The 26,166-nt window shown below is 47.0% G+C and overlaps 3 protein-coding genes across 6 annotated transcripts; 1 reads left to right on the forward strand and 2 right to left on the reverse strand.

Annotated features, from left to right (window-relative positions):
• Positions 1 to 406: 406 nt before the first annotated feature.
• On the reverse strand, positions 407 to 8,784 carry NT5C3B (5'-nucleotidase, cytosolic IIIB). 4 transcript variants are annotated; one of them, XM_046674337.1, is made up of 9 exons: positions 8,754 to 8,784; positions 8,452 to 8,550; positions 7,768 to 7,837; positions 7,635 to 7,681; positions 4,952 to 5,037; positions 3,997 to 4,086; positions 2,902 to 3,064; positions 1,835 to 2,035; positions 407 to 911 (listed from the first exon to the last, which is right to left on the reverse strand). In XM_046674337.1, the coding sequence occupies exons 1-9, from the start codon at positions 8,763 to 8,765 to the stop codon at positions 777 to 779; spliced, it is 903 nt and encodes a 300-aa protein (XP_046530293.1). In that variant the 5' UTR covers positions 8,766 to 8,784; the 3' UTR covers positions 407 to 776. The 4 variants fall into 4 exon arrangements, with proteins under 4 accessions (XP_046530293.1, XP_046530294.1, XP_046530296.1 ...); XM_046674338.1 differs by lacking the exons at positions 8,452 to 8,550; positions 8,754 to 8,784 and adding an exon at positions 8,551 to 8,747; XM_046674340.1 differs by lacking the exons at positions 8,452 to 8,550; positions 8,754 to 8,784 and adding an exon at positions 8,551 to 8,747 and having other exon boundaries at positions 7,635 to 7,700.
• Positions 8,785 to 9,688: 904 nt separating this feature from the next.
• KLHL10 (kelch like family member 10) lies at positions 9,689 to 15,206 on the forward strand. Its single transcript, XM_046674336.1, has 5 exons — positions 9,689 to 9,882; positions 12,345 to 12,834; positions 13,543 to 14,160; positions 14,471 to 14,620; positions 14,832 to 15,206. The coding sequence occupies exons 1-5, from the start codon at positions 9,689 to 9,691 to the stop codon at positions 15,204 to 15,206; spliced, it is 1,827 nt and encodes a 608-aa protein (XP_046530292.1).
• A 204-nt stretch (positions 15,207 to 15,410) lies between these two features.
• On the reverse strand, positions 15,411 to 25,553 carry KLHL11 (kelch like family member 11). The gene is made up of 2 exons (XM_046676910.1): positions 24,987 to 25,553; positions 15,411 to 20,877 (listed from the first exon to the last, which is right to left on the reverse strand). Exons 1-2 carry the CDS (start codon positions 25,529 to 25,531, stop codon positions 19,296 to 19,298), a joined length of 2,127 nt encoding a protein of 708 aa, XP_046532866.1. The 5' UTR covers positions 25,532 to 25,553; the 3' UTR covers positions 15,411 to 19,295.
• Positions 25,554 to 26,166: the final 613 nt, after the last annotated feature.

The raw sequence follows: 26,166 nt of genomic DNA on the forward strand, positions 1-26,166 counted from the left end.
CCAGTCTCACCCCCTTCTTAAGGTCATCCATTTCAGTGGCCCTGGACCCACAGAAGGAGGAGGGAAAGGAGCCAAGGGCCCCAGGGAAGATATCCACCCAAACAGATCCCTCTGGGGATCCCAAAGTGGGGGCTCCACAGACAGGGCCAGCCAAACCCAAGTGAGCCCAGCTGAATTTCGAATTTAACAGCTGCATGGGAACAAAGGCAAACATTCCAGGTCAGAAACGCATCCTTCCCACCCCGCCTGCCCCCCTGATCCCCACAGACACACGGGGGCTGTGCTCGGGCTCTCCTGGGCTAATTCAGTGGTTTTCAAGCTGTGTTCCGTGGAGCCCTAGTGGCTTCTTGGAGGTTCCTGCGCCTTCGGGGCCGAGGGGTGCAGACTCCGGGAGCAGATCCGAAGAGCTGTTTGTTCCTTCTTTATTGTGATCTGTTTTGCACATTAGATCGGTTTGAAGGACAGCTTCCCATGTTTAAAAATTTTGCAAAAAGAATCCTGGACCAAATGACCCCTTGAGTGCCAACACCCTGCAGGTCCACAGTTCAGCTGGACCGGCTCTGGCTGCCCTCCCCCCAGGCAGGGCCGCCCTCGAGCCTTGGAGGACACCAACGGAAGGTGCTGGGGAAAGCAGGAGGGAGGGCGAGGGCCCAGCAGCTCGGGCGCCCTGGACTTTTCTCTGCACACACAAAGAAGAGCGGTGCTCCCAGCAGAGCGGCCCCTGCGAGGCCCCCTCCTCGTCAGGGCCTGCAGGGCCCAGCCCCGCCCCCGTGCGCTCAGGAGCCCTGCATCTCCATCCAGTCCCTCTGGTGCAGGATGTGCTGCAGCAGACCGTTGACCACGTCCAGCGTCTCATCCTTCTCCAGCACGATGTCATAGGAGTCCATGTAGCGCTCCCGCCGCTCCTCCACCTGCCCGGAGGGAGGGGAGGCTGAGGGTCCCCCCAAGTCCCCAGCCCCCTGCCTCACCCACTGCCTCTGACTCTCTAGAACCCGGGGCTGTGGGATGAGGACATTCAAGCTGCAACTCGCCAGGAGTTGTTCAAGGTTCCCAGGACCTGCCCTTTGGAGACATGGATGGCAATGGGCATGGGCTGCCATAATTAACCCCTGGGTCAATGTCAAAAAGACAGTAAGAAAGATTAAATTTTAAAAACCAGATGCTACCTCTAATCTATCTGGATTGAATCTTCACAAGGCCCAAGCATCCTGTGGGACTTCAGCACCTGCTGACTGAGGATGCGGACTGGTGGCCTTCTAGCTTGATATCATACTGTGCCCCTTTACGACCACACTGCTTTCGCCCCTGGTCTGTTCTTGTATTTCTCTTCTCTAAATTATAAGCCCAACCCTGAATGCTGACACCTCCCATCTCAATCACGCCTTACAGGTATGATTTAGGATTTAGGATTTTGTCAGCCTCACCAATTCCTAAACTATGTCACCTTGGGCAAGTTACCTAACCAGCCCGACTCAGTTTCCTCAAGTGTAAATGGTGTAATGGTTACTCCTCAGAAGGCTGGTGTGAGGATTATATGGGTTAATGTGCCTGGCATGTGGTGGATACTCATTAAGTGTAGGCTCCAATTAAGTGCCTGGTGTTACCCCGTCTCTGAACTCCAGTGTCATGCCGTGTGGTGAGCACGCAGCCATAGTTACTGGTCTTGTTCTCCTATGAGAATATGGAATATTCTCCTGGAGAATATGGCTTGTGTCTTACTTCAGTACCTCTACTACTTAACACAGTGTCTAGCACATGGAAGGTGTTTGATAAGCATTTGTTAACAGGAATTGAGGGAGAAGCAAGCCACAAAGAGCCCTGGTCACCTACCTACCTTGTCATTTAGGAAGCCAATCTTGAGAATGTTCTCCACCCCAGGAACCCCATCGGCCATAGTGAGGTCTCCCATGGAGTCTCCCAGCAGGAGGATGTTGGTTTTGCCCTGAAGCTGCTGGAAGTAACCGGAGTTCTCGCACACGGAGCTGTTCTTGTTGTACGTGTGTATGAGCTGGCCCTTGAACCCCTGGAGGAAGCCCTGAATCATCAGGAGACAGACAGACGCGTTACGGGGACACTTCTAAGGCCAGTTTTCCATTGTCTCCGTCGCAGAGGAAAGGGAGTCCTGAAAGCCATAGATAATGCCAAAACTTCACTGTTTTCTCAACTAAAGGTTGGCAAGCTCAGGCCCATGGGCCAGAGTTGGCCACTTTCTGTAAATTAAGGTCTACTGGAACCCAGCCAGGCCCATTTGTTGATGTCTTGTCTGTGGCTGCTCTTTCGTGTGGCAGAGTGAGGAGCGGTGACAGAGATCATACAGCCCACAAAGCTCAAGACATTGATTACCTGGCCTCTTACAAAAAGTCTGCAACCTCTGGTCTAAACGAACAGGGACCATCCAATACGCTGATGCCCTGCTCTGGTGGAAGCATGAGGCCCATGGTACAAGCACTGTTCAGGCTACATGTGTCTTAAGCCTCAGCTGTGGGCCGCGTCCTGACCACAGGTCAAAGGGATGACAATTCCAGCCATTAGTTTTAAGGGCAAGAAGAGAGAACATGGGTGAGTTGGAGCAGCCCAACTCTGGTTCTAGAAAAACAAGTCAAAGTCTAAGCTCTTGAGTACCTGGGGTGGCACATGACCCATGACAGAGACGTGGGGCCTGGCTGACCCCTGAACTAGGGTCCCCCACAGCGAAGCCGACTATCGGCCAAACACCAAAGAGTAGGTCCTTCAAAAATAATGTCCTTAGCTGGCATAAAGAAATAAGTAAATGCCCGAGGGCAAAGAAGCGAGCATGTCCCCACCTCCCTCCCCGGGTTAGGGCTAATGTTTCGGGTGACGTGTCCTGGCTGGCAGTCCCCATGCCTCTTCCATTCCCAGCCCAAATGAGATCTGGCTTACATCTTCATCAAAATCCATGTAGTTGGACACAATATGGATGTTAGGGTGGAACACTTTCATCTGTTGGATAATTTCCTCCAGGATGTCACCGATGCCCGCGGAAAAGATGAAAAGGGGGACGTTGTTCTGGTAGAGGGTGTTGAAGAACGTCTTGTACCCGTCCCTGAAAAGAGAGGAAGAGGCTCTGAAATGGCACGGCCTCTGCTACAGTTCTTCATAGTCTACTGGGGTTATATATTATTAAATTTTCTTTTTTTAAAATATTTTAAATTGATGTATAAAATGCATACAGTAAATGGTTAAAGTGCACTTATCTTACGCGTTCAGCTCATATTTACATATACATACACCCCTGCCATTACTAACCAGATCAAGGTTCCCGCATGTCCCCCCGTCAATGCCATCCCTCATTTCCACTTCACACCACCATTGGTTAGCTTTGCCTTTCCTTGAACTTCATATAAACGGACTCATTTTTGTTGTTGTTGTTTCTGGATTATTTAGCTCTAGCAAAACACAACCAGGCAGCTGTCCTGGGGCAGCTTCACTGAGGAACACCCCAACCCCGCTCCGGCATTCACTGGGTCTGCACATGTCTCTACTCTCTTGGCTTTTCACGAGCTAGCCTTTCTCCCCAGTTAGGACACATAATCCTTGCGGGCAGGCACCCACGTCGACCCCTTCCTCTATGTGTCCGCATCCCCTCTCCAGGAAAGAACACTCCAGCAGGGAGAGCTGTACGGTGAAGGCTGCCGATGATCAAGGGTCCCAGGCCAGCTGACACCCACGTCTGGATAAAGAACACCAGTCACCATGGGGCCGCACAAGTCTTTTTACCACTGGGAAAAATGATCTGGACGCTGTCTGTTCTAGGAGACAAAGTCCTGGTCACGTGCACACTACGTCCACTACCAGCAGACTGCCTTAGCTGTATCGAGAGAGCAGAGCAAGACTTTCCACGTCAGCTGCTCGCGGTACTAAGCCTCTTCTGACTCTCCCAGCAACTAACTCCTTTCCACTCGTTCCCAGCCTCTTTTTTGCGAGCAAACTAGTTCCAAACAGTCTGGCAGAAACGTTTCCGAGCAGGAAGCTTACCTCAGCATCGCGTTGGACTCCCTGACCACCTGCGCTATCTGAGACTTCTGAATCTTCTGCTGACACAGGAGGTTGTGCGCCTTGGTCCACCTGGAAACAGACACCCCACAAAACCCTCAATTCAAATCGCTGAGTGAGTGGAGCACCCTGTCCCTTTGCAGGGCCATGTCCCCTCTGGAGGGATGACAATGGAGGGCTCATCCTTTTCCACAGAGCCATCTCCTGAAGGAGCTCCTTAAAAGGAGAAGGGTGAGAAAGCTACACAACAGGGAGACGAGTTGGGCACGAGGAGTGCTGACGTCAGGGTTCTTCAGGGGCCGGCTCCATGGCCGAGTGGTTAAGTTCATGCGCTCCGCAGCGGCGGCCCAGGGTTCAGATCCTGGGCGCAGACATGGCACCGCTCGTCAGGCCACGTTGAGGCGGCGTCCCACATCCCACAACTAGAAGGACGTGCAACTGAGATATATACAACTGTGTGCAGGGTGGGTTTGGGGAGATAAAGCAGAAAAAAAAAAAATTGGCAACAGTTGTTAGCCCAGGTGCCAAAAAAAAAAGGAAGATTGGCAACAGTTGTTAGCCCAGGTGCTAATCTTTAAACAAAAAAGAAAAAAAGGCTCTTCTGAATCCCTTCCCCCCGACCCGACTCTCGGGAGGACTGGGGCTCTGTCCAGTGACACTGGCTTCTGTAGGAGGGTTATCTCCCCAAAGCACTATTCCCCCAAACCCAGGGGCTTCTCACTCGTTCCAAGGGTTCTTGGTGGGCACCCACTCTGGCAGTAGCTATCAGTAGCCCCGGTGTGTCTGGACAATGGTTCTAATAACCGGGCCTGTGGCGTTCAGGTACACATCCAGTAAGGTAAGGGGGCTTGTCATCTCGTTAAGCTCAGAAAACAGACACCCCTCCCAGACCAATCCATCCTGAGGGCAGGAGCCTGTCACCGCCACCACCACTTACCATTCCACCATATGAGGCAACTTCTCTTTGCTGCTCCGGTGTGGGTCAATCTCAATCGGGTAATAGTGGTGAAGAAGCATTTTGAGCTGGGACACCCAAATGAAGAGAAAAGCTGTTAGTCCACATGAGGTTTTCCCCAGCAAAGTCCTACAATTTAGGGGGAGAAGAAAATCACCCCGAAGACGCAACCTTGCGTGAGGAAGTGTGGGATCCGCAGAGCTGGTCACCCCTTGCACTCACCCTGAGAGAGCGAGCTCTGAGCATCAGGCACATAAAGAGCTTTTGCTATCACATAACCGGGTCACTAGGATTTTGTTGTTGTTGTTGCTGTTAATTAGCTCAGTCATCAGGCTTTAACCAGTAACAACTGATTTAATGCCGTGTTCCCCAAAATGTGGTACACCTTCTCCGGCGGCAGGCAAGATAACTCTGAGGGTCACATGGATAAACACTTTTCGTTTTAGTAGTTTTAGATTCACCTTGACCATTAGAAATGTACATTAGAAGAAGAAAACTAGCACATCAAACTCGTGCTTTCACAAAGCTTTGTTTCTTTTCTAAGTTAATTGCATTTAGATTTTTAAAAGCAGGTCAATTTAAAGAAAATACTTAGTAAAAGTCATACACAGATATGGCAAAAAAAAAAAAAATCATGAAAGTGGAACTAGCAGACTGTAGTCTGGGACACAGCACGTCAGCGGACCACTCCCTCCCACGGCCAGCATCAGGTGAACCACCTCCCGAGCATCTCTATGAGCTCCTTGGACCAAGGTTTCCTTCCACATGCCAGGACCCTTGACCCTTTTGGGAGGCTGTGTTAGGGATTGTGTCACACAGGGTCAGTCAGTAACAGTGCCCAATAAAAATGGGAATTGACCTGGTAAAGAATCCTAATTTTAATATATGCATGGTCTTGGATATTATGAGATCAATGGAGTCCCTGACCATCGGTCCAAAGGAGGGTTAAATGCAAAGATCACACACGAATAAAGGCAGAAAGTGCCAGAAACGTATTAAGATTCTCAATGTGGGTGTTTTTTTGAGTGTGGTAAATTTTTCTAAAAGTATAGTAGAACTAGACAGAAAAGTATTATTTATTTATTTATTTATTTTGGTGAGGAAGATTGTCTCTGAGCTAACATCTGTGGCCATCTTTCTCTATTTTGTATGTGCGATGCCACCACAGCATGGCTTGACAAATGGTGTGTAGGTCTGCGCCCGAGATCTGATCTCATGAACCCACGGCCACTGAAGTGGAGTGTGCAAACTTAACGGCTAAGCCACTGGGTGGCCCCAGAAGAATATAATTTTTAAAAAAGAAAAAAAAGATTTTGAGCCAGCCCTGATAGCCTAATGGTTAAAGTTTGGTGCTCTCACTGCTTCAGCAGCCAGAGTTCCTTTCCTGATCGTGGAACCACACCACCCGTCTGTCAGTTGCCACGTTGTGGCGGCAGCTCACATAGAAGAACTAGAAGGACTTACAACTAGGATTTACAACCATGCGTGGGGCTTTGGGGAGAAAAAAAAAGAGAAAGACTGGCAACAGATGTTAGCTCAGGGCAAATCTTTCCCTGCAAAAAAAAAAAAAAAAGAAAAGAAAAAAGATTGTATACATAAAATTGCTTTATTTATTTTTTGAGGAGCCCATCAACAGCAAGAATCTTAGTTTTCTCTAGCTTTTTTACACCAGAGAGGGCATCGAAAGCTACTGTCTGATTTGTGGATGCAACTTTCTGGAGGCTGATAAGATCAGGGACGTGAGGAACCACAAAAAGTGACTTGCCAAAGGCAATCAGTGGAGCCAGAACCTACCTTAAGCGAAAAGTGTCATCCCCAGAGAGAGAGGTTTTAGAAATATAAGCGCTACCCAGAATTCACCACCCAGCTCAGTAATGAGTAAGCCTGACAGAGGGTTAGAAGAGCTGACCCATATGACAGACCAACGACACCTAGGACGCAATTCAGTGAATTTCCTAACGAAGTGGAACTAAATGATGTAGTTATTCAGCAGAGAGAGCTCAGCAACCTGCAGAGAAACGCACGATGAGCACGGCTCTGCTCTGGCAAAGAGGCACTGACGGGAAGAACATGGAGCCAAGGAAAACGGCTCCAAGGCTACAGGGTTCCCTTTACAATATTTGCATGCATCTTACAGAAACGGGAGTCATCACACCTTGAGGTTAATTCAGAAGTTTTTCTTGATACCTGTAGCCTTGCCAAGGAAACGGTATTATCAAGGAAAGGGCATAAGGTAGTGGAAAGAGTTTAGGACAGAATCAGATTTATGGGAAAGCCAAGCTCTGTGCTTTGCCGTGTGACGTTGGGTAAGCTGCTCAACCTCTCCAAGCCTCTGTTTTCTCATCTGTTAAATGGAGACAATAATGGTTCTATCTGTCTCTCGGAGTTGCGGGAGGGTTAAACAACAAACACGAAGTCTCCTGTTAACTCTATAGCTAGTAGTAAACATAACTCCCATATTCCGACCATCAATCATCTTAAGTCTTGGCCAATAAGGGAAAGCTGCCTCAGTCTATTACGACTAGGTCCATCTGAGCACAACAACAACAGATTTTTAAAAAATTAATCTTCTCAGGTCTCTATCCCGGAATCTTCGGTCCTAACTGAGAAGCATTTGAAGCAGTATGTGAGAGCCGTTCCTGAGCAAGGCAGGGGAGCAACTCACCTCTTTCCGGCACTCCTCGCTGATGATCTTGCTGTCATCCAGAATATCTGCAAAAACATAAGACTCCTTTTACTTGCCCATTAGAAGCCTTCATCTTGTGGAGCCCAACAAAGCAAGCTAGTCTGTTACTCACTGTGAGAAGAAGGGCATCGCTTTCCATTGTATGCGAACCTGCTCAAGGTCATGTCAAAATCAGAAATGACCTAAAATGCAAGAGAGAGATGACGCCTAGACAGGCTCCTTCCTGCCCGGGGGGGTGACTGGAAGTCAAAACAGGTCAGTGCCCAGCCCGTGGGCGAAGCCCTGGGAGAGTTAGGAAGGGCCCGAGAGGGAACGAAGAACCAATCCCAGCTAGTACACGTTTAACCGGACACCCAGCCTCTTCGGGGTGGCGGTGGGGGCTGAACAATCAGGACCCCCTTGACTCTTTCAACTGCACCCATCTCAGTGCCCTGGGTCCTTCCTAAGGTGCTTCCACCTTTATGGCCCATCTCCACACCTGCACCTTCTTGGGGAGCGCGCTGACCGCGGCTGGTGTGGAGAAGAAGCCCCGGGGCCCGGTGTGGGGTGCCCTCTAACTAAAGAAAGCAGCATGACAGTATTGAGAATTTGAAATCCAGGTTTTCAGGCAGGTGGGCTCTTCCCCAAGGCAAAACCGGCGAACCAACCCGCTTGCCCTCAGGCCGCTGGCCATTTCTAGAGGCTGGGGGCTTGTAGGTGTCCGCAGCAACGCGGGAAGGCTCAATGGGCAGACACCTCCCCAGGCCCCCCCAGAAACGCCCCCCGCCCCAGCCGGCGGCCTCACCCGGGTCAGTACCTGTAAGCGGTCTCCCCCGCCCCTGCGGAGGGCGCCCACGATCTCCTGCACCCGCCCGGGCTGCCGCATCAGGACCGTGGCCTTCATCAGGATGCTCACCTGTCCCGAGACCCGAGAGAACCGATGACCACGGCACCCCGTTGCGCCCAAGGGAGCCCGGGCTCGCTCGGAGCCCTGTGAAGCCGGGCCGGGGGCACCTACTTGCTGGGGTGGAGCGGCGGGGCCGAGGCAACCCGCTGCGCGCCCCAGAGCGTCCCGGGGGTCGGGTCCCGCCCCACGCCGGACGCTTCCTCCCGCCTCACCTCCTCCGCCATGGCGCTCGCCGCCGGGTTGGCGGCGCGGGGACAACGACCGCCCCGCGGCCGCACTGCGCAGGCGCCGCCTCCCGCCGGGTCCCCCGCCAGCCCGGCGAGGCCGGGAAGATGCAGGCGCCGCCTTCAAGGGCTGCGGGGTCCGCTAGGAGGCCCTGGTTCAGGGCTCCGTGTTGAGGAGGGTGAGGGTCCCAAGGAGTTGGGGTTACTGGATGCCACTCTTTCTAGAGCAAAAACCTTGGCAAGAGTGGTCACTTCCAGACTTAACAATTTGCACGACAAAATAGCGAACGGATGGGAGGGGGTGTGAAAGAGCCATAAAGTGAGTTCTGATAACATCCTGAAGGTGCTTCCTTAACTGCACCCACTCCTCATCCCAGAATAAAATGAGTGGCTGACTCTCAGTCCCGCGGGCAGGAAGGCCCTGGACAGCTGGGCCGGAATCAAATCTAATGAGCTTTCCTCTTGCCTTCTGCCTCCTCTGACTTGCTTTCCCTGAACTCAGTGTCTGGGGGCCAAGTGTGGAGAAGAAGACAGATGAATGCTGCAGAGATACGGAACTGGGCGACTGAAGTGGCCAACAGGAATCTGAGTTCATAAGAACTGACATGTGGTGTTGGTGGTCACAGTCCTGTTCCAGGTTCAAGGACACAGAAGGCGGTGTGGCGTGGTCTTCAGCCTGAGTGGTGTGGTGGGGGAGGGGAGAAGGAAGGAGGACAGGGACAGGAGAGAGTTCCAGAACCTGAGAACACAATCCCGAGAGTGATCTCACTGCGGGCCCAGGATTCTGGAACTTGGGCTGCCTGATGGGCCCTATATGAAAGATGTAGTAGGGAAAAGGAGCGACAGCTGGCTAAAGGGGCCCCCCCACAACCCTCCCCCATCACCCTAGGAGAGCAGCCTCTCTCCGCTGGTCCCAGGGTGCCATGGAGATGGAGAGCGCAGCGGCCTCCACACGTTTCCACCAGCCTCACATGGAGAGGAAGATGAGTGCGATGACCTGTGAGATCTTCAACGAGCTTAGGCTAGAGGGCAAGCTCTGCGACGTGGTCATCAAGGTCAATGGCTTTGAATTCAATGCCCACAAGAACATCCTCTGTAGCTGCAGTTCCTACTTTAGGTATAACAGGGTTGCTGAACTAAGCCGAAGGGGGAATTTGGCTCATTTTGCGATGTTTTGGTTCATTTCATCTTTCCCACCCCACCATCTTAAGTTTAGGGACACTGTCAAAGCTCTGGCTCCTGTCACTTGGCTCCTTTGTCTTCTGAAGAGGCCGAGCTAGGGCCAGAGCCTCTTCTTTCTAGTTTTCAACCAACTGTTGGTGGGCCTGCTGCTTTTTTTCTTTGATTCTCACCCAAACCAACCTTTGGGAAGGTTGGACACCCGTACTGGATTTCCTACTTAAACCTAGATGACAGTGCCACTTCAGCCACCTCTTATGTCCCTATCCCGGTAGAGACTACAGGCATACCTCGTTTTGTTGCGCTTCGCAAATAGTGAGATTTTTACAAGACCCTCCACCAGCAAAAAAGATTACAACCCGCTGAAGGCTCAGATGACGGTTAGCAATTTTTAGCAATAAAGCATTTTTAAATTAAGGTATGTACATTGTTTTTTTAGAGATAATGCTATTGCACACTTAACGGACTACAGTATGGTGTAAACATAACTTTTATATGCATTGGGAAACCAAAAATTTGTGTCTCACTTTATTGCAATATTTGCTCTATTGTGGTGGTCTGGAACCGAACCCACTATATCTCCGAGGTATGCCTGCATCTCAAACGGGGTGATAAATTAACAAGGACTGAGGGAATGCAAAGGGGGATGAGGAGAAAGAACCAAGAAAATATTTATCAGATGAAAAAGGGAGTTTGGGCCAAAACCTTTGTAACCCAGGAAGTGGAAGAGGGATTTTTGCTCATGAGCTGAAAATGTTTGAATGATCCGTTCCAGTGAAGATATGATAAACGCATCCCACCTGTGGCTAAAAATTCTCATTCATCTAGACCTATAGCAGAGTCTACAAAAAGACCAGACAGTGACTATTTTAAGCTTTGCAGGCCATACTGTGTCTGCTGCAACTCCTCCACTCTGCCTCTGTAGTGGGAAAGCAGCTGTAGAAGAGGCTGAAGGGCTTGTCTGTGTTCCAATACATTTATTCATGGACACTGAAATGTGAATTTATTATAACTACCAGGTGTAACAAAATCTTTTGATTTTTCCACCATTAAAAAATGTAAAAACGTTCTTAGTTCATGGGCAGTACAAAAACAAGAGGCAGGCCAAATCTGGCCCAGAGGCTGTCTGTGCAAATCTCTGCTCCAGGGAAGAATTTGATCTCTAAGCCTATATTCCCTTAAACTTCCTAGAAAAAGGAAGCAAAATATATTAGGGTAGGGACTTCCGTCTTGTTCAATATCTAGAAAAGTACTTAGCTACATAAGGGGACCCCAATAAATAGCTGTGGAATTGTAGTCACTCATTCTTTCAAAGATTATTTATTGAGTGCCTCTTTTGTGATAGGCACTATCCTGGGTACTGGAAATAATGAATAAAGAGATAAAAATTCCTGTTCTCATGAAGCTTACCTTCTAGTAAGAGGAGTAGGCATTAAGTAAATAAAATACATATCATAAGTGCTAGGGGAAAAAAGAAGATAGAGAACAGTGGGTGGCAATTTTAAATAGGATTATCACTTTGCTGACAAAGTGACATTTGAGCAAAGACGTCAAGGGAATGAGGGAGTGAGAAATATGGAAGTATGGGGGAGCCTTCCAGGCAGAGAGGGAACAGCAAGTTCAAAGGACCAAAGATGGAAGCACCTCTGGTGTAGTCAAGGAAGAAAGCCTGGAGGGGCTGGAATGGAATGAGAGGGAAGGGGGAAGACGGGAGGAAGTATGGTCAGAGGGGTACTACTGGTCCAGATTTCAGAGGACTTTTGTAGCCCCTGGTAAGGACTCTGTATTTTACTGTAAGAAGGGAAGTCAGTGGAGGGTTTTGAGCGACAGATGAATACAAACTCATAAGGTGGCTGCGATAAGACTATAAACTCTGGAGGTGTCAAGGGCAGAAGCAGGAAGATCAGTTAGGAAGTTACTCCCAATAATCTGGGCAAGACATGGTTGTGGCTTGGACCAAGGAGATAGCAAGAAAAGAGGTGAGAAGTGATCCGATTCTGGATAGGTGTTGACTGAATAATACTTATTTAAAAAGTGTACTGCTCAAGTTTAATTTCCTTAAGCAAGGTAGAATTTGGTGGGCAATGGGTTGGGACAGAAGAGACCTGGGTCTTACTCCCAGCTCTCGATCTCGATCCCTCCATCCACAAAATGGGAAAAGGACCTAGTTATCCTGAGGATGATGAGAGTGACCGAAGTCAAGGTTCTTGGAAAGATTCTCTTGCTCAGTGTATAAAGTACAGTCTGCCCTCCCCCTCCCCACGCCAGTTTATTTCCAACATACTCGTTGTGCACTCCTTGGAAAATGTCCAAACTCTGCTCAACAAGAAGAGGTGGGGAAGAACAGGGGAAACTGGAGAGAAATGTTGCAGTGGCTGCTAGTTTCTTTCTTTTTTCCAGAGCTTTGTTTACAAGTGGCTGGAACAACACTGAAAAGAAGGTATACAACATTCCTGGCATTTCCCCCGACATGATGAAGCTCATTATTGAATATGCGTACACCCGGACCGTCCCTATCACCCCGGACAATGTGGAGAAGCTGCTGGCTGCTGCAGACCAGTTTAACATCATGGGTATTGTCAGGGGGTGCTGTGAGTTCCTCAAGTCGGAGCTGTGTTTGGATAATTGTATCGGCATCTGCAAGTTCACAGACTACTACTACTGCCCCGAGCTGAGGCAGAAGGCCTACATGTTCATATTGCACAACTTCGAGGAGATGGTGAAAGTCTCAGCAGAGTTTTTAGAGCTCTCAGTCACTGAACTTAAGGATATCATTGAGAAAGATGAGCTCAACGTCAAACAAGAAGATGCTGTATTTGAGGCAATTTTAAAATGGATCTCTCATGACCCCCAAAATAGGAAGCAGCATATTTCAGTTTTGCTTCCCAAGGTCAAGTTTAGTTGTTTTTTGTGGGATGCTTAATCGCTCACTTTTGATTCATTTATCCCAGAGGGATTGTCCTAAGAGCCATATTCAGATGTCTGAGAGTCCAGGGCTGTATTTACACATACTTATACAGAAGGCATCTGCTACTATTCTCTGGAACTTTGCAGTTTTCTTTGCCCTTGCATTGCTAGTTCCTTCTACCCCAGTGACAGCCTTTGACCAAAATTCTCCCTAGTAGTGGGAGGAAAGGGCAAGGTCTTCAAAAAAATTCTAAAGGTCTTCCTTTCCTATTTTCCATTTTGTGAGTCTCCCTAAACCCAAGATAGAAGTTGGACTAGAAACAAAACCACGAGTATTGCACTTGATTGTAGCCATTTGGTGCCAATTCATGTTATTTTACATAGAGAGAAACAGATACTCAATTACTGAACAATTACCACAGCTCCTTCTGGTCTAATAGTACATCCAGTGGCCAAGGGATGGGCTAGCTCTGTGACCACTCGAGGTACCTTCAATCTAGCTCATTCTCAGCCTCCAAATGTATACCACCTCCAAAAAACAAATATTTAAACTGTGAGTTTTAAATTTCAAAAACAAAACAAAATATAACCCTACTACAATTCAAAGGCAGACTATAAAACAGGCGGTTTGGGATATGGGTTTTCCAGGCACCCTCAACTTCATCTGACTGACTCTGTATTTCCTTTTTAGGTTCGCCTGGCCCTAATGCATGCTGAGTACTTCATGAACAATGTTAAGATGAATGACTATGTCAAAGACAGCGAGGAATGCAAGCCAGTCATCATTAATGCCCTAAAGGCCATGTATGACCTAAACATGAATGGACCCTCTAATTCTGACTTCACCAACCCACTCACCAGGCCCCGCCTGCCCTATGCCATCCTATTTGCAATTGGTGGCTGGAGTGGTGGGAGCCCCACCAATGCCATTGAGGCATATGATGCTCGGGCAGACAGATGGGTGAATGTCACTTGTGAGGAAGAGAGTCCCCGTGCCTACCACGGGGCAGCCTATTTGAAAGGCTACGTTTATATCATTGGGGGGTTCGATAGCGTAGACTATTTCAATAGTGTTAAGCGTTTTGACCCAGTCAAGAAAACTTGGCACCAGGTGGCCCCGATGCACTCCAGACGTTGCTATGTCAGTGTGACAGTCCTCAGCAATTTTATTTATGCCATGGGAGGATTTGATGGCTACGTGCGTCTCAACACTGCTGAACGTTACGAGCCAGAGACCAATCAGTGGACACTCATTGCCCCCATGCACGAACAGAGGAGTGATGCCAGTGCCACTACACTCTATGGAAAGGTAAGAACGGGGCGGTGGGGGCAGTGGAAGCAAATATGCCCAGAAATAATGCTCTTCTTCGTTTTCTGGGGTGGATGGAAAACAGAAGTGGCAGTACTCACTGTGCAGTACTAACTCCTTCCTGAAAGACTAAATGGCCCTTTGTAACTGTCTTTTCTTATTTTACTTAGTAAAAAGCAACGTGGAACAAAGAAACTCAGATTGTACAGGCTGGCATCAGAAGTGTCCCCCCACCGCTATACACATACCCTTTCTTTCTACTCCACAGAGGTAACAATTTTAACAATCTTGGAACTCTCTTTACACACAGGTCTACATATGTGGTGGGTTTAATGGAAACGAATGCCTGTTCACAGCAGAAGTGTACAACACTGAGAGCAATCAGTGGACAGTCATAGCACCCATGAGGAGCAGGAGGAGTGGAATAGGCGTAATTGCTTACGGAGAACACGTATATGCGGTGAGTTTATCTTGTACCACCACAAAAACCATACCCTTAGATTTTCAGCAGCAAGTGGGTTTACACTACCATTGGGAAGCAGTTGAAACTTTTTTTCCCATAGAAGATAGTGGAAAAGGGATGTATGAAATCACTGGTCCCCTCGAAGAGGGCCTCCTGGTGCACAGAAGCAATGGCTAACGGCCAACCGTGTTTCCTTTGCCGTCTGCAGGTAGGCGGCTTTGATGGAGCCAATCGCCTTAGGAGCGCAGAAGCCTACAGCCCAGTGGCTAATACCTGGCGCACGATCCCCACTATGTTTAATCCTCGTAGCAATTTTGGCATCGAGGTGGTAGATGACCTCTTGTTTGTGGTGGGTGGCTTTAATGGCTTTACCACCACCTTTAATGTTGAGTGCTATGACGAAAAGACCGACGAGTGGTACGATGCTCACGACATGAGTATATACCGCAGTGCTCTGAGCTGCTGCGTGGTACCAGGGCTGGCCAATGTTGGGGAATATGCAGCTAGACGGGACAACTTCACAGGATTAGCACTGCGAGATGAAGTCAAGTACTCTGCTTCAACAAGCACCCTACCTGTATGAGCCTCTTCATTTAGCTAATAAAAAGTCTAAGCAATAAGAATTAATTCTTTTTTAAAATAAATGTAGTGTTTAAACCTGTAAGAGTACTGGAAAATGTTCAACTTAAGGGAGCCAAGGATTGGATGAATGAGGGAGTAAGAAGGAAGAAAGCAATTATATCTGACAGTGCAAATAAAAAGGAAAAATCACACAGTACAAACCAGCTCTAAAGAAATACGTTTATTTAAAACTTACACTGAGACAAGTAGTAGCTTTAACACAGAACAAGATAGCTTTAGGAACACAAAACAAGCTATTTTACAATGTAATGTCTCAAAGTGTCCTAAATTCTACATCTCCTCTGACTTCATAGGAGAGTCGAGATTTCACTTTCAGTGGAGTGGGGGCTCGGATAACACCAGCCAAAAACTCACTGGGTATCAGCTCCAACTAATAATTTATCTTACAGATAACTCGGCGAGCCCTAGTACGTGGATCATAAGATCTTTAGACATCTAGCAAGCACTACTTCTCACGGGTGCGTTATGCAGGAGGATTAAGTTAACAAGTGCTCTAGTGTATGTGCTTCAGTATGACATTCGTAGTAATGGTCATATAGAGTAAGACAAAAGCCCTAACAAAGATAATCGAGAAAGAGCAGTTATTCCGCTCCCCAGTTAAACTCCTTGAAGCAATATGACTACGACATCATGTTATTGTTATTGTATTGCATCACTCCACTGTGAGCGCTTTTGTTTCCAATCACCAGAACATGTTAGAATATAAGCATTATAACGAAAACAAAAATGGACTATTCTCAAGAATGTCACAAACCGGAGTGATGAACTGTGCCAAAACGTCTGACAGTTAAAAAAGGAAACTGAATGGTTTCTTAAATATTCTGCAGTTAATCAGCCATCTATAAGCACCCTACTTTTCTAGTGTAGGCAGAGAACTTGCCTCACACTTCTGTATACTTTCAAAAGACACAAAAGGTGGCCAATATACCCTTTTTATTTAAGCTTAATTTGAGGAAGTACAAAAAAAGTCCCTTTATTTATGCTTGATTAGGCCAAGTAACTAAAATATACAATTTAGCTTACCTAGCTATAGTATAGTGTTCATATTAGAGTTATGAAGCAGAGAATGAAGTATTTAAACATACAACATGCTACACTAGTCAAGAAACAGAGAGGGGAAAAAGTGTGCCCTGGAAACTGCCTTACCAGCAGCCCGAAGAGTTTAAAGTACAAAAGCACACAAGTCTTCCATAAACACTATCTTTCCAGCTTCAAACTTCTGTTCTATATTTTAAAAGTTAGTATTTTTACATTTTTTGGTCCCAGAAATACCATACGACACAAAGTGATCAAAACAAAACTGATGTCAATGAATTTTGAGAGGTTTTTAGCAAAATATTTTTGAATTGGCACAGCAAAAGCAAAGTTGGATATCAAGATACACAAGACTAATCATGCAAACACCGCAAGTGAGACTTACACAGTGAGCTCATGACTGACATTCTCCAGAGACACTGATGTTTACTATAAACCGTGTGGGGTAGGTATAGTTAAAGGATATCCACTCTAAGATATAAGCAGCCTCACAAAAGATTATGTGCAGTTATTTTACTTTTTGGTATTATCAATTCCTCTCTTTTCCTTCCACAAAACAAAAACAAAACCAACAAAAAGGTTTGCTTGAATACACATTAAGCTGTCTTTTTAAAGCTGTATTTTTAACTGTTTAGATTACCAAACATAATCTTTAAGTTGTCATCAGAAAGGAAATTTCTTTCCTAAAGAGCCATCTTAGGCTGGTTATCATAATCAGAAACTTTCCAAATACTCTGGGAAGTTACTTCCAGTTCAGAATTTCAGAATGTCAGCCTTGAACAGATTTAAGCAAATCTGGTTTCTTTCTTTATTAACAAGTTAGTTAGGATATTTCAGAAACACAAGTTACTGATGTGAAATCACACATGTGAACTCCAATATGAAAATTAGAAATTCAGTAGTCAGGAAAACCTGCACACGTCATCATGCAAGGAAGGACTTACCCCTTCTTTTCAGCCATGGCCTAGGCTGCCTGCTGAGTCAAAAAACAACAGTTTCAATCAAGTTTTCAAAACCAGATTATACCTAAATCTTATGAGTCATAATTTCTGCCACATGATGTGAAAAAAAGACAAGCCTACAAATAAATTGGTAATGATTGTCTCAGAAGACAACTCTGAGATACAAAACAACCCAAAACCTAACATCACGCCCTTGTGGAGAGAAACTGGTATCCTAGTGAGCTGCTAAATTATCACCACCACCAAGAAAAGGAAGTCTGCTAGCACAGAGAAACGAGAACTGTACTCAGTGGGTTTTTCTGTCTTACTTGCATAAACCTCTCACAACTAAGAATTAGCACTTCTCAGAACCCAAATGGCTGTTATTAAAATAACTAAAAGCAAATGGAAATTGAGAAAATGGTAGAGGTGGGGTAGGATATATATCCTCACATAGAAATATAACTTGCAGTTTCCCACCCCCACCCCAGGCTAAATTAAATTGTTTTAAAGCAGATTTTCAACACATTTTACTGAAAAACTTTGTCCCAGTCAGGAATACTAAGCTAGAAATTTCAGGAAAGTTCTTAGCATAGAGTCCAAGGGCTAAACATTAATAGTCTTACAGCAAATTGAGAGCCAAAAATTCTGGTTGTGCTTTTTTTTTTTGATGTTTGACACAACTAATAGGAAGGTAAACTATAATGGACTAGGAAAAAAAATAACTGCACTTGGAATTCAACTTCTAGAATGGCATACCGGAATGTCTAAGAAGGTAGAAACATTCTGAAAGAAACAAGAAAAATAGACTGGCCGCACATTGCAAACCGTTAGAGCAGGAGTCTGTTCTGTTAACTGAATGCTAAGAGTCAACCTGAATGCTAATGTGTATAAAGCTTGGGAATACGTAAGAGAATCAGAAGGATGCATAAGAATAAATAAACACTAACTACAGAAATATATTTTTAAGAGCCATAATTATGCACCCAAATTTGGTACTCTAGACTCAGGCAAAATTCCAAAGAAAGTCTAGGGCAACTGGATAAAACATTGTAACAATCAGGGCTGAGAAGTAAGAAGGCTTCTCTTTAGCAACATTTGTCTAAATTATTTCCTTTTCATTTTGAAAAAAGTTTCTTTTAAATTTAAAATTGAAGGCATTCAGTGTCGATTGTCATAGGCATTATTTACACTCATTAACTTATCCTCAAGTAAGCCTGCAACTTCCGAAAAAAGTGTTTTTAAATTTTTTATTGCCTTTGATTTCTTAGGCTACACTAATAATACTTTTCTTCTTAGAGAAACAAATTTCACATATATAACTTCCTCTGTATTCAGTCAGCTAAAGATCAATACTTTTGCCAGCGACATCATCTTGGAGTGATAGCTTGAAGTCTCTCACACAGTTGCAAAAGAAATGAAAATATTTAAAAATGCATGAGCCAATCACAAATTTCTCATCAGTCATCTCTTCTAGAAATAAAAATAGCATTTCTAGATAAACACATACAACAAAATATCAATGCAAACATTCTGAAATCTTGATGAAATATTGTGCTTTTTCCTTCAAATTTCAGTCTCACTATTGCACATACCTCCTGCGGATGAGGGCTCAGTGCATAAATTCTGATCTTGCCAAAACCAACCATTCAGGAAAAAATGAAAAGGAATATCAAAGTAAATGTGCAAATAAAATTGGTGCTTAAAGCATGTTCAAAACATAAGTCCCTAAAGACAAAGGAGTTAAAACTTGTTGGCAGAAAGACAGCCAAGTAACTACACCTGGTTTTTCCACTTGCCTTTAATAAGATCTTATTTAGCTAGCATACACACACAAACCAAAGTCAGAAAAACACCGCAAGTAACAAAAATTGCCACATATTGAATTGAGTTTCCCATTCTTCAGTTTTTACCTCTATTTCCTTTATATGGGGCAATAATTAGTTCAGGTAGAAAATAAGTTATCAACATACTTTTTCAAGTAACAGTCTGGGCATCTTCACCCTCACGAAACAGGTACGTATAACTGTTTTCAGCTGCGCGTATTAGAGAACCTAGCATTCGATCTGAGAGCTTGGCACTCGTCGCATGTTTAGGGCGTGCCGATGTATTTCTTGCATCTGTCTGATCCGGTCCTTCTGCCACATTAAGTTCTGAGGCATAGGATATCTCTGTGTGCCATGCAAGTACCGGTAGGGGATTCTCACGTGGCAAGCAGTGGCTCTACAACGAGGCTGCGGCATGGGAGGCAGAAGCATCCACCTCTTTCTTTCAGCGCAATATCGGTAGGCTTCTTTCCGATACTGTTTGTCAATATCATCACTGTTTTTCCAGCCTCCGATAATGAAAACGTCATCTTTGTAATAGCAAATAGCTGCTCCTTCAATGCTTAGGACTTCTGGGGGTAAGCTTTCAAGGATCTCATCAGAAACCTGGCTGGCGATTTTTCTTACCGCCTCTTCATTTTCTAAAGAATAACTCTTGGGACAGCATGATGCTGTCTGATAAAAGTTTGAATTGACCACAGACATTTGGAAAAAACAGTAATTGTCAATAAGTGGCAAAGATTCCACATCTTGCCACTGTCGAGTCTCCGTATCATAGCAAGTAATTACAGCCTTTAATCCATCTTCCGTGTCCCGGTCCACAGGGGTTCGGGCAGCAATGTACACAAACCGGTCTTCAATGGCTAGTGCTTTGACATCTCGAAGAATCTTTGGTGCCGATTCCAAGTTGTGCCATTTATCAATCTCGGGATTATAAACGGTGACATCCTTAAAGCCAGGACTAAAGTTGCCATGTCCTCCAATGCTGTAGAGCTTCCCTTTGACTTCTGTTAGCCCAAAAGAATGCTTCCTTGTCATCAGACTACAAACATGTTCCCACGTATTCAAATTTGGGTTATACTTTTCCACAGTCTTAGCAAATCCTGGTTCCATTGATCCAGCAACATACACGTAGGATTCTGTTACTGCAACAGCATGTCCATCAAGGTGATTATGAATATGGGGCAGGTTTACCCATCTGTCCTCATCGACGAAATATCCCACACATTCACTTAAATAGTCCCCTCCTTCTGACACCCCTCCAATAACCATGATCACGTCCATGTTTTGCCCATAACGAGGTAATAAGGAGACGTGAGAAGCGGGATGCTGGTATGTGCCAGACTGTATGTTCTCAGCTCTCAGAGCATGCCTCTCCACTGCATCGGCCACTAACTTGACGCAAACTTCATTACTGGCCACCAGCCTCTCTGGCTTGACATGCCGAGTAAGGTAAGTAGGTTTCATCTGGGACAACCTGAGCAATTTAAAAAGTTCTTCGAAGTATCTCTCTCTCTCTTCAGCATTTCTCTGAACCCACTTCAAAACTGTTTCAAAGAGAACCTCTTCAGAATCAACCGTAATTTCCAAGTCTGACAGCCAGTCTCGAATGAGATGGAAAGGTAAAGTATAAAATTCCTCATCCTGAATTACTTTGTGGAAATTTCTCCGGATCATATCGGCAGCTTTCAGAGCAAGCTGGCTCAGGGTATACATGTGAGCTAAGCTGTGAATGGCCACACAATTAGACAGGTGAAGTTTTTTCTTGAGAAATTCTCCACAAAATTCTTTTAAACGAATTAATAGGAACCTAAAACCAAAAGAAAGAGAAAAGATTAATTTTCAAAAGTGCATATTTTATGTGGGTGCATTTTGAGAGCATCTGAATTATACAAATTGAAATGGTAAGCTTTACCTCACTCGATGCACAGCATCTGAAGAAAAGCAAACGCTCTCAAATTGAGTGTGTTTAAAGGCATATATAAAATCATCTTTATAGATATTTTAAATTATTTTATATAGTTTATGCATAATCACATATCACACATAATATATATAACACACACACAATGGCGTTCTTAATTATTAAGGTTTTCCAGAACATATCCTTTACTAAAGTACAACAGTCCCATACTTTATTTTCACAAATCCCAGTCCAAACTTGTCCATGCCGTCCTACCCCAACCCCATGCCAGGCACCAGCCTTTTCTCAGCGAAGGGACTCTACTAAGCGTGGACTCCATGGCACAGGAACTGCGGCTCCTGGGACGCTCGGGGACTCAAACGTCAGAAGGAGCAGCAGTGGGGGCTTTGTGTCAGAGGCTTTAACCTCCTCTGCACCAGCTTTCTCCCTGGGCAGCCGGGGACGGGGGAAGGGCTGGTCCTTGGAGGCTGTGGCCTAAGTCAGTTCCCCTTAAGTAGGGTGGCAAGGCAAACTTACACATCTGAAGAAGCCAGGAAATAAAACGACAACAAGAAAAAACATGTGCAGGACAGTTCAGGTTGAAAAAGCGAAGAAGGGGGTTTGGCATGTGGCTGACTAGAAGTTGTCTGCTGACCTCAATTCATTTAAAGTTAAATTAAAACAAAACACCACAAGAGTTTCAGCCAAATCCATAACTCTGGCAGAATTCGGCCAGGGTGGCCAATTAGAGACCACTGCTTTAAAAAGAGAAGTCCCCAGAACTGAGAACCGTAAACAATATAAGGATGACTTCATCAGTGCGGGCCTCTCCCATTTCAGTAACCATTTGTTGTTATAGTTGTTGTGCTTAGTGTATAAAGATCAATGAGACAGGTTCCTTTCACCCTCTTCGGGGAACACAGCGTCTTAGAGATAAAACAAAGAAAAGGGGGAGTGGTAAGAGCTCTAGTGGCTCTCAGACATGTGTGGGTGCCAGAGTCACTGGATTCCCAGGCTGCCCCCACCCCCACCCAGAGGTCCTCTTTTTGGCAGGCACTCCAGGTAATTCTGACACACATTCCCTTGGACAGTGTTTGGAAACACTGCTCTATGAAAACAATAGCTATCACATCTAGGTATTTGCACGTGATGGGCATCGCACTGGGCGCTCCCTATGACTTCCTTACGTTCTAAGTGCCCTGCAAGGTGGGTGGCAGGGAGAGGGATCCTGCCTCAGAAGTGATGGTGAGATTTGATGTGATGGTTGCAGGGCACTTAGAAGAACACCTAAAAGTGCTGGGCAGCTGACAGATGGAGAGCAGTTAGAGTTTTACGTAAATTGCCTGGGGTGTCCTCTCCTCTCCTCGCCTGCGACTCTCCAATAAAGCAGGGACAAATCTAAAAACTCAAGCTCACAGGATGGAGGCCAGCACAGCTTGCCTAAGTGCAATGACTCTTTTCCATCCAGTTACATTCAACAAGCCTCCCTCCCTCAGCTCTACGCTCGCCCGGCCCCACACCACCCTCTTACAGGTGACCCAGCTTCATGCTTTGAGAAAACAGAAGCAATCAGGCAGAAACTTCATCTTCCCACCACCCAACATGCCTGCAGCTGTACCCTACACTCTGCCTTCCCCGTCCAACTTGTCCATTTTGTTGCTGTTGAAGAAGAGTCGCCCTGAGATAACATCTGTTGCCAATCTTCCTCTTTTTGTATGTGAGCCGCTGCTACCACAGCATGGCCACTGGTGAGTGGTGTAGGTCGGGGCCCAGGAACCAAACCTGGGTTCGGTTCCCTGGTTCCCCGGCCGCTGAAGCGGGGTGCACCGACCTTAACCACTAGGCCACCAAGGCTGGCCCCAGCTTTTCCATTTTTAACATAGATGGATTCTATTGCTTTCTTGGCTTCAAGGACTTTGCTCCTGCAAATATTCCCCTGCTCCTGTAACATCAATTTCCCTTCCACCGATTCATTTTTTACCAGCACACAAACATGCTCTATACAATCTTAGCGGGGGAGAGGAAGACAGACCTCCCTTGAGTCCTCCCCAAACATCTCCATGTGTATCATTTTTCTGATGCTCTTTATAGCAAGATAACTTAAATGGCTCTTGTCAATGTGCCATCAAAGACCTCTATTATCACCAAATCCAAAGATCACTTACCGTTGACAGAGTTGACATGATTGGCGACGCCCTCCCTGACACCCGTTCTTTCTAGGCTTCCATGGGATCAGTCTCCTCTTTAACATTCTGGAGAACCCCAGGGCTCAGTCCTGCCCCTGCTCTTCTCGAGCTACCCTCTCTTCCTAAGTAACTTCATCCATCTCATGGCTTTAATTACCATCCCTAGGTTAATTTCCTCCCCATCTCTAGCTCCCAATGCTCTTATACCCAACTGCCTATTCAGACATCTCCTGGACCAAAACCAAACTCCTAAGCTTCCTCCCAAGCTTGCTTTCCTGCAGTTTTCCACATCTTAGTAAGTAACAACTCCATCTGACTGCTTGGGTCAAAAAACTAGCAGTCTTTTCCCTTATGCCTTACAGCAAATCCATCTCCTCTACCTTCAAAATATATCTAGAATTGGAGCACTTCTTATCACCTTTACGTCTCCCTCCTCAGCCCAAGCCTCCAGGACCATTGCAACAATCTCCTAAACTAGTCTCTGCTTCTGCCCTGCAGCCCCTTCCCCACTGCTCTGTCCTTTTTCCAACACAGCACAATTCTTCAAATCCGATTACACCATTCCTCTGCCCCAAACCCTTCCATCTCCTTCAGGAGGGCTCAAGTCCTTCCTCAGGCCTACCAGACCCGATGCCACCTGGATCCATCCCCATTACCACCCTGAGGCCTCTCCTTCTCCCCTCACCCTGCATCCCTTTGATGTAGCCACACTGAATTCCTGTTATTCTCTAACATCCAGACAAGCTCCACCTCAGGGCCTTTACACCAGGGTCCCCTGACCAAAACACTCTTTACCTCGCCTCCTTCAGTTCTTTGCAAAATGTCTTCTTGATGAGGCCTTCTCTATCCATCCAATTTTAAAAAGTTTCTCTCCACCAGCACTTTCTATATGCCCCACCATGCTTTATTTTTCATCATAGCTATAACAATCATCCAACACGCTACCCATTTCACTTATTTATTGTCCATCTACCAACAAAAATACAATGAGAAAAGGGATTTTGGTCTGTTTTGTTCACCAGTGAATCCCCAGCTCCTTAGAACCCAGTGTCTGATCTGATGCATAATAGGTACTCAATAAGTGTTTGTTAAAATGACACAGCCATAACATAATACTGCCAAAACAGACTCCTCCCCATCTCCATAAATGGCATTCACCTGCCTCCTAACCAGGCTCTGAAGCATCCATTCCTGCCCCCTACAATCCATTTTCCACAGTAGCCGAATCATCTTTTAAAATATTTAAGTCAGATAATTTCTTTACCCAGCTTCCCACCACCCAGTAAAATCCAACTCCTTATTCCAACGCATTTCACACACCTTCTCCCCTTCGCCCTACTGGATTTCTCTTTTAGTTCTTCTCTAAGCCAAGCTGAATCCTGCCTGAGGGCCGTTGCACTATCTGCCTGGAATGTTCGTTCCCTATCTTTGCACGGCCAGTTCTTCCTTGCCGTTTAGAGGTCGGTTTAAATGTCATCTCCTCAGAAACCTCTTTCCTCTACCCAATCACTATCTTTTCATCCCGTTTCAATGTCAACACAGCACTTATTACACGCAGGCTTTCTTTTTCACTGCCTTTGTCCCTCCACCTGGAATCTGAGCTCCCTCAGAGCAGGGCGCCTTCGCGGGACTGCCCGGGGGCGTCCTCAATGCGCGGCGCAGCGGCTGCCCCACAGCACCCGGTGGGCGCTCAGTTAAGTCTCCAGTGAAGGCAGTTTTTCAGGGCTCACTCGAGCCCACCCGTGGGCACTGCTCTCCCCGCCTTCTGCGCCCTCCCTGGAGCATCCGCATCTCCGCCTCCCGGCGCCGCGGCCCCCGCTCCCCGCCTACCTGTCGGCCAACTCCAGCACCTCGTGCACACTGCCCGTGCTGACGCGGATGCGCCCGGTGTACATGTACTCGATCACGGCTTCCACCGTGTCGGGTTCAGGCCCGGGCTCGGAGCTCCACTTGCGCATCTCCACCCGGCCCGAGCGGGACTCGGAGAACTGGCCCGAGAGCAGGGGCGTGAAGTACTCAGTGGCGGCGGCCAGCACCGAGCGATGCGCCCGGAACTCGCGGCCGCCGGCACCGCCGAAGCACAAGGTAATGTCGCAGAAGAGGCCCTGGCGCCGCTGCTCGTTCTGCCTCCACGACAGCTCCGAGCAGTGAGAGCTGCACTCGAAATCCTCAGCCTCCGGGCCCGGGTCGCCCCCGCTCGCCTCCATTGCAGACAAGCCGGGCCCAGGCCCGAAGTCCACCGTGCCGCTGCCTCTGACTTCGGCAGCCAGCCCCGCCGAGCCGGCGGCGGCCGTCTCCATGCTCTCCATCTCCAACACCTGCAGAGATGCGGCCGCCGCTGCCGCCGCCGCAGCCGCCACCGCCGCCGCCGCCATCTTGACGCCGCCGCGCCCGAGCGCCGTAGCCTCGGAACGATCCGGCCGTTCTGGTGCGACACAGAGGGATTCTGGGAATAAATAGTGGGCGCGGGGCGGAGCCGGCGGCCCCGGGTCTGCGCACGCGCCGCCGCGCCCGGCCCACCTTGGAAAAGGCTCGGTCGTACTGCTGGCCAGTTGTGATTGCGCCCCCCGAGGCCTCCCGCTAGGTGTCAGTGGAAGGATGGTTTGTTTCCTTCCCCTTAGTGGGTGGCATGCTCTTCGCGGTCGCCTTGTAAAGCAAAAGCCACCTTAGGCCATCACCCATTGTTGGTGTCTTGTATGGCAACATAGGATCTTTAAAGATTTACAATGGCTTTGGAGTAAAATTTTAAAAAGAAAAAAAAAAAGACTTGAGACCGAGCCCCAGCTACGAGGATGAGGGTGATCAAGTTTACTTATCATCTCTGAACGAATTTATCTTCTGAAAACGGGTATATTATCTGCGTTGGAAGATCGCTGTGAGGATTAAATGAGATGATGCTTGTCAAGTGTTTTGCATAGCGCTTGGTGCATAGTTACTGTTCCCTATATACTTGTTAAGATGACTAAAGCCACTTTTGGGTTTTGAGCAAGGAAGTGGCTCAATTAGATCT

This window comes from Equus quagga, chromosome 11, assembly GCF_021613505.1.
Source record: "Equus quagga isolate Etosha38 chromosome 11, UCLA_HA_Equagga_1.0, whole genome shotgun sequence".
Classification (NCBI taxonomy): domain Eukaryota; kingdom Metazoa; phylum Chordata; class Mammalia; order Perissodactyla; family Equidae; genus Equus; species Equus quagga.

What these genes read in the sequence shown, in the direction of transcription:
- NT5C3B (XM_046674337.1), bottom strand. An exon ending in TTGCCTCATATGGTGGAATG is followed by an intron (nt 4,087 to 4,951) that starts GTAAGTGGTGGT and finishes GTCTGTTTCCAG; the next exon opens with GTGGACCAAGGCGCACAACC. An exon ending in ACATGGATTTTGATGAAGAT is followed by an intron (nt 2,036 to 2,901) that starts GTAAGCCAGATC and finishes CTGATGATTCAG; the next exon opens with GGCTTCCTCCAGGGGTTCAA.
- KLHL10 (XM_046674336.1), top strand. Translation starts at nt 9,689, where the DNA reads ATGGAGATGGAGAGCGCAGCGGCCTCCACACGTTTCCACCAGCCTCAC. An exon ending in TTTCAGTTTTGCTTCCCAAG is followed by an intron (nt 12,835 to 13,542) that starts GTCAAGTTTAGT and finishes TTTCCTTTTTAG; the next exon opens with GTTCGCCTGGCCCTAATGCA. An exon ending in ACGGAGAACACGTATATGCG is followed by an intron (nt 14,621 to 14,831) that starts GTGAGTTTATCT and finishes TGCCGTCTGCAG; the next exon opens with GTAGGCGGCTTTGATGGAGC.
- KLHL11 (XM_046676910.1), bottom strand. Translation starts at nt 25,531, where the DNA reads ATGGCGGCGGCGGCGGTGGCGGCTGCGGCGGCGGCAGCGGCGGCCGCA. An exon ending in GTGCTGGAGTTGGCCGACAG is followed by an intron (nt 20,878 to 24,986) that starts GTAGGCGGGGAG and finishes TTTTGGTTTTAG; the next exon opens with GTTCCTATTAATTCGTTTAA.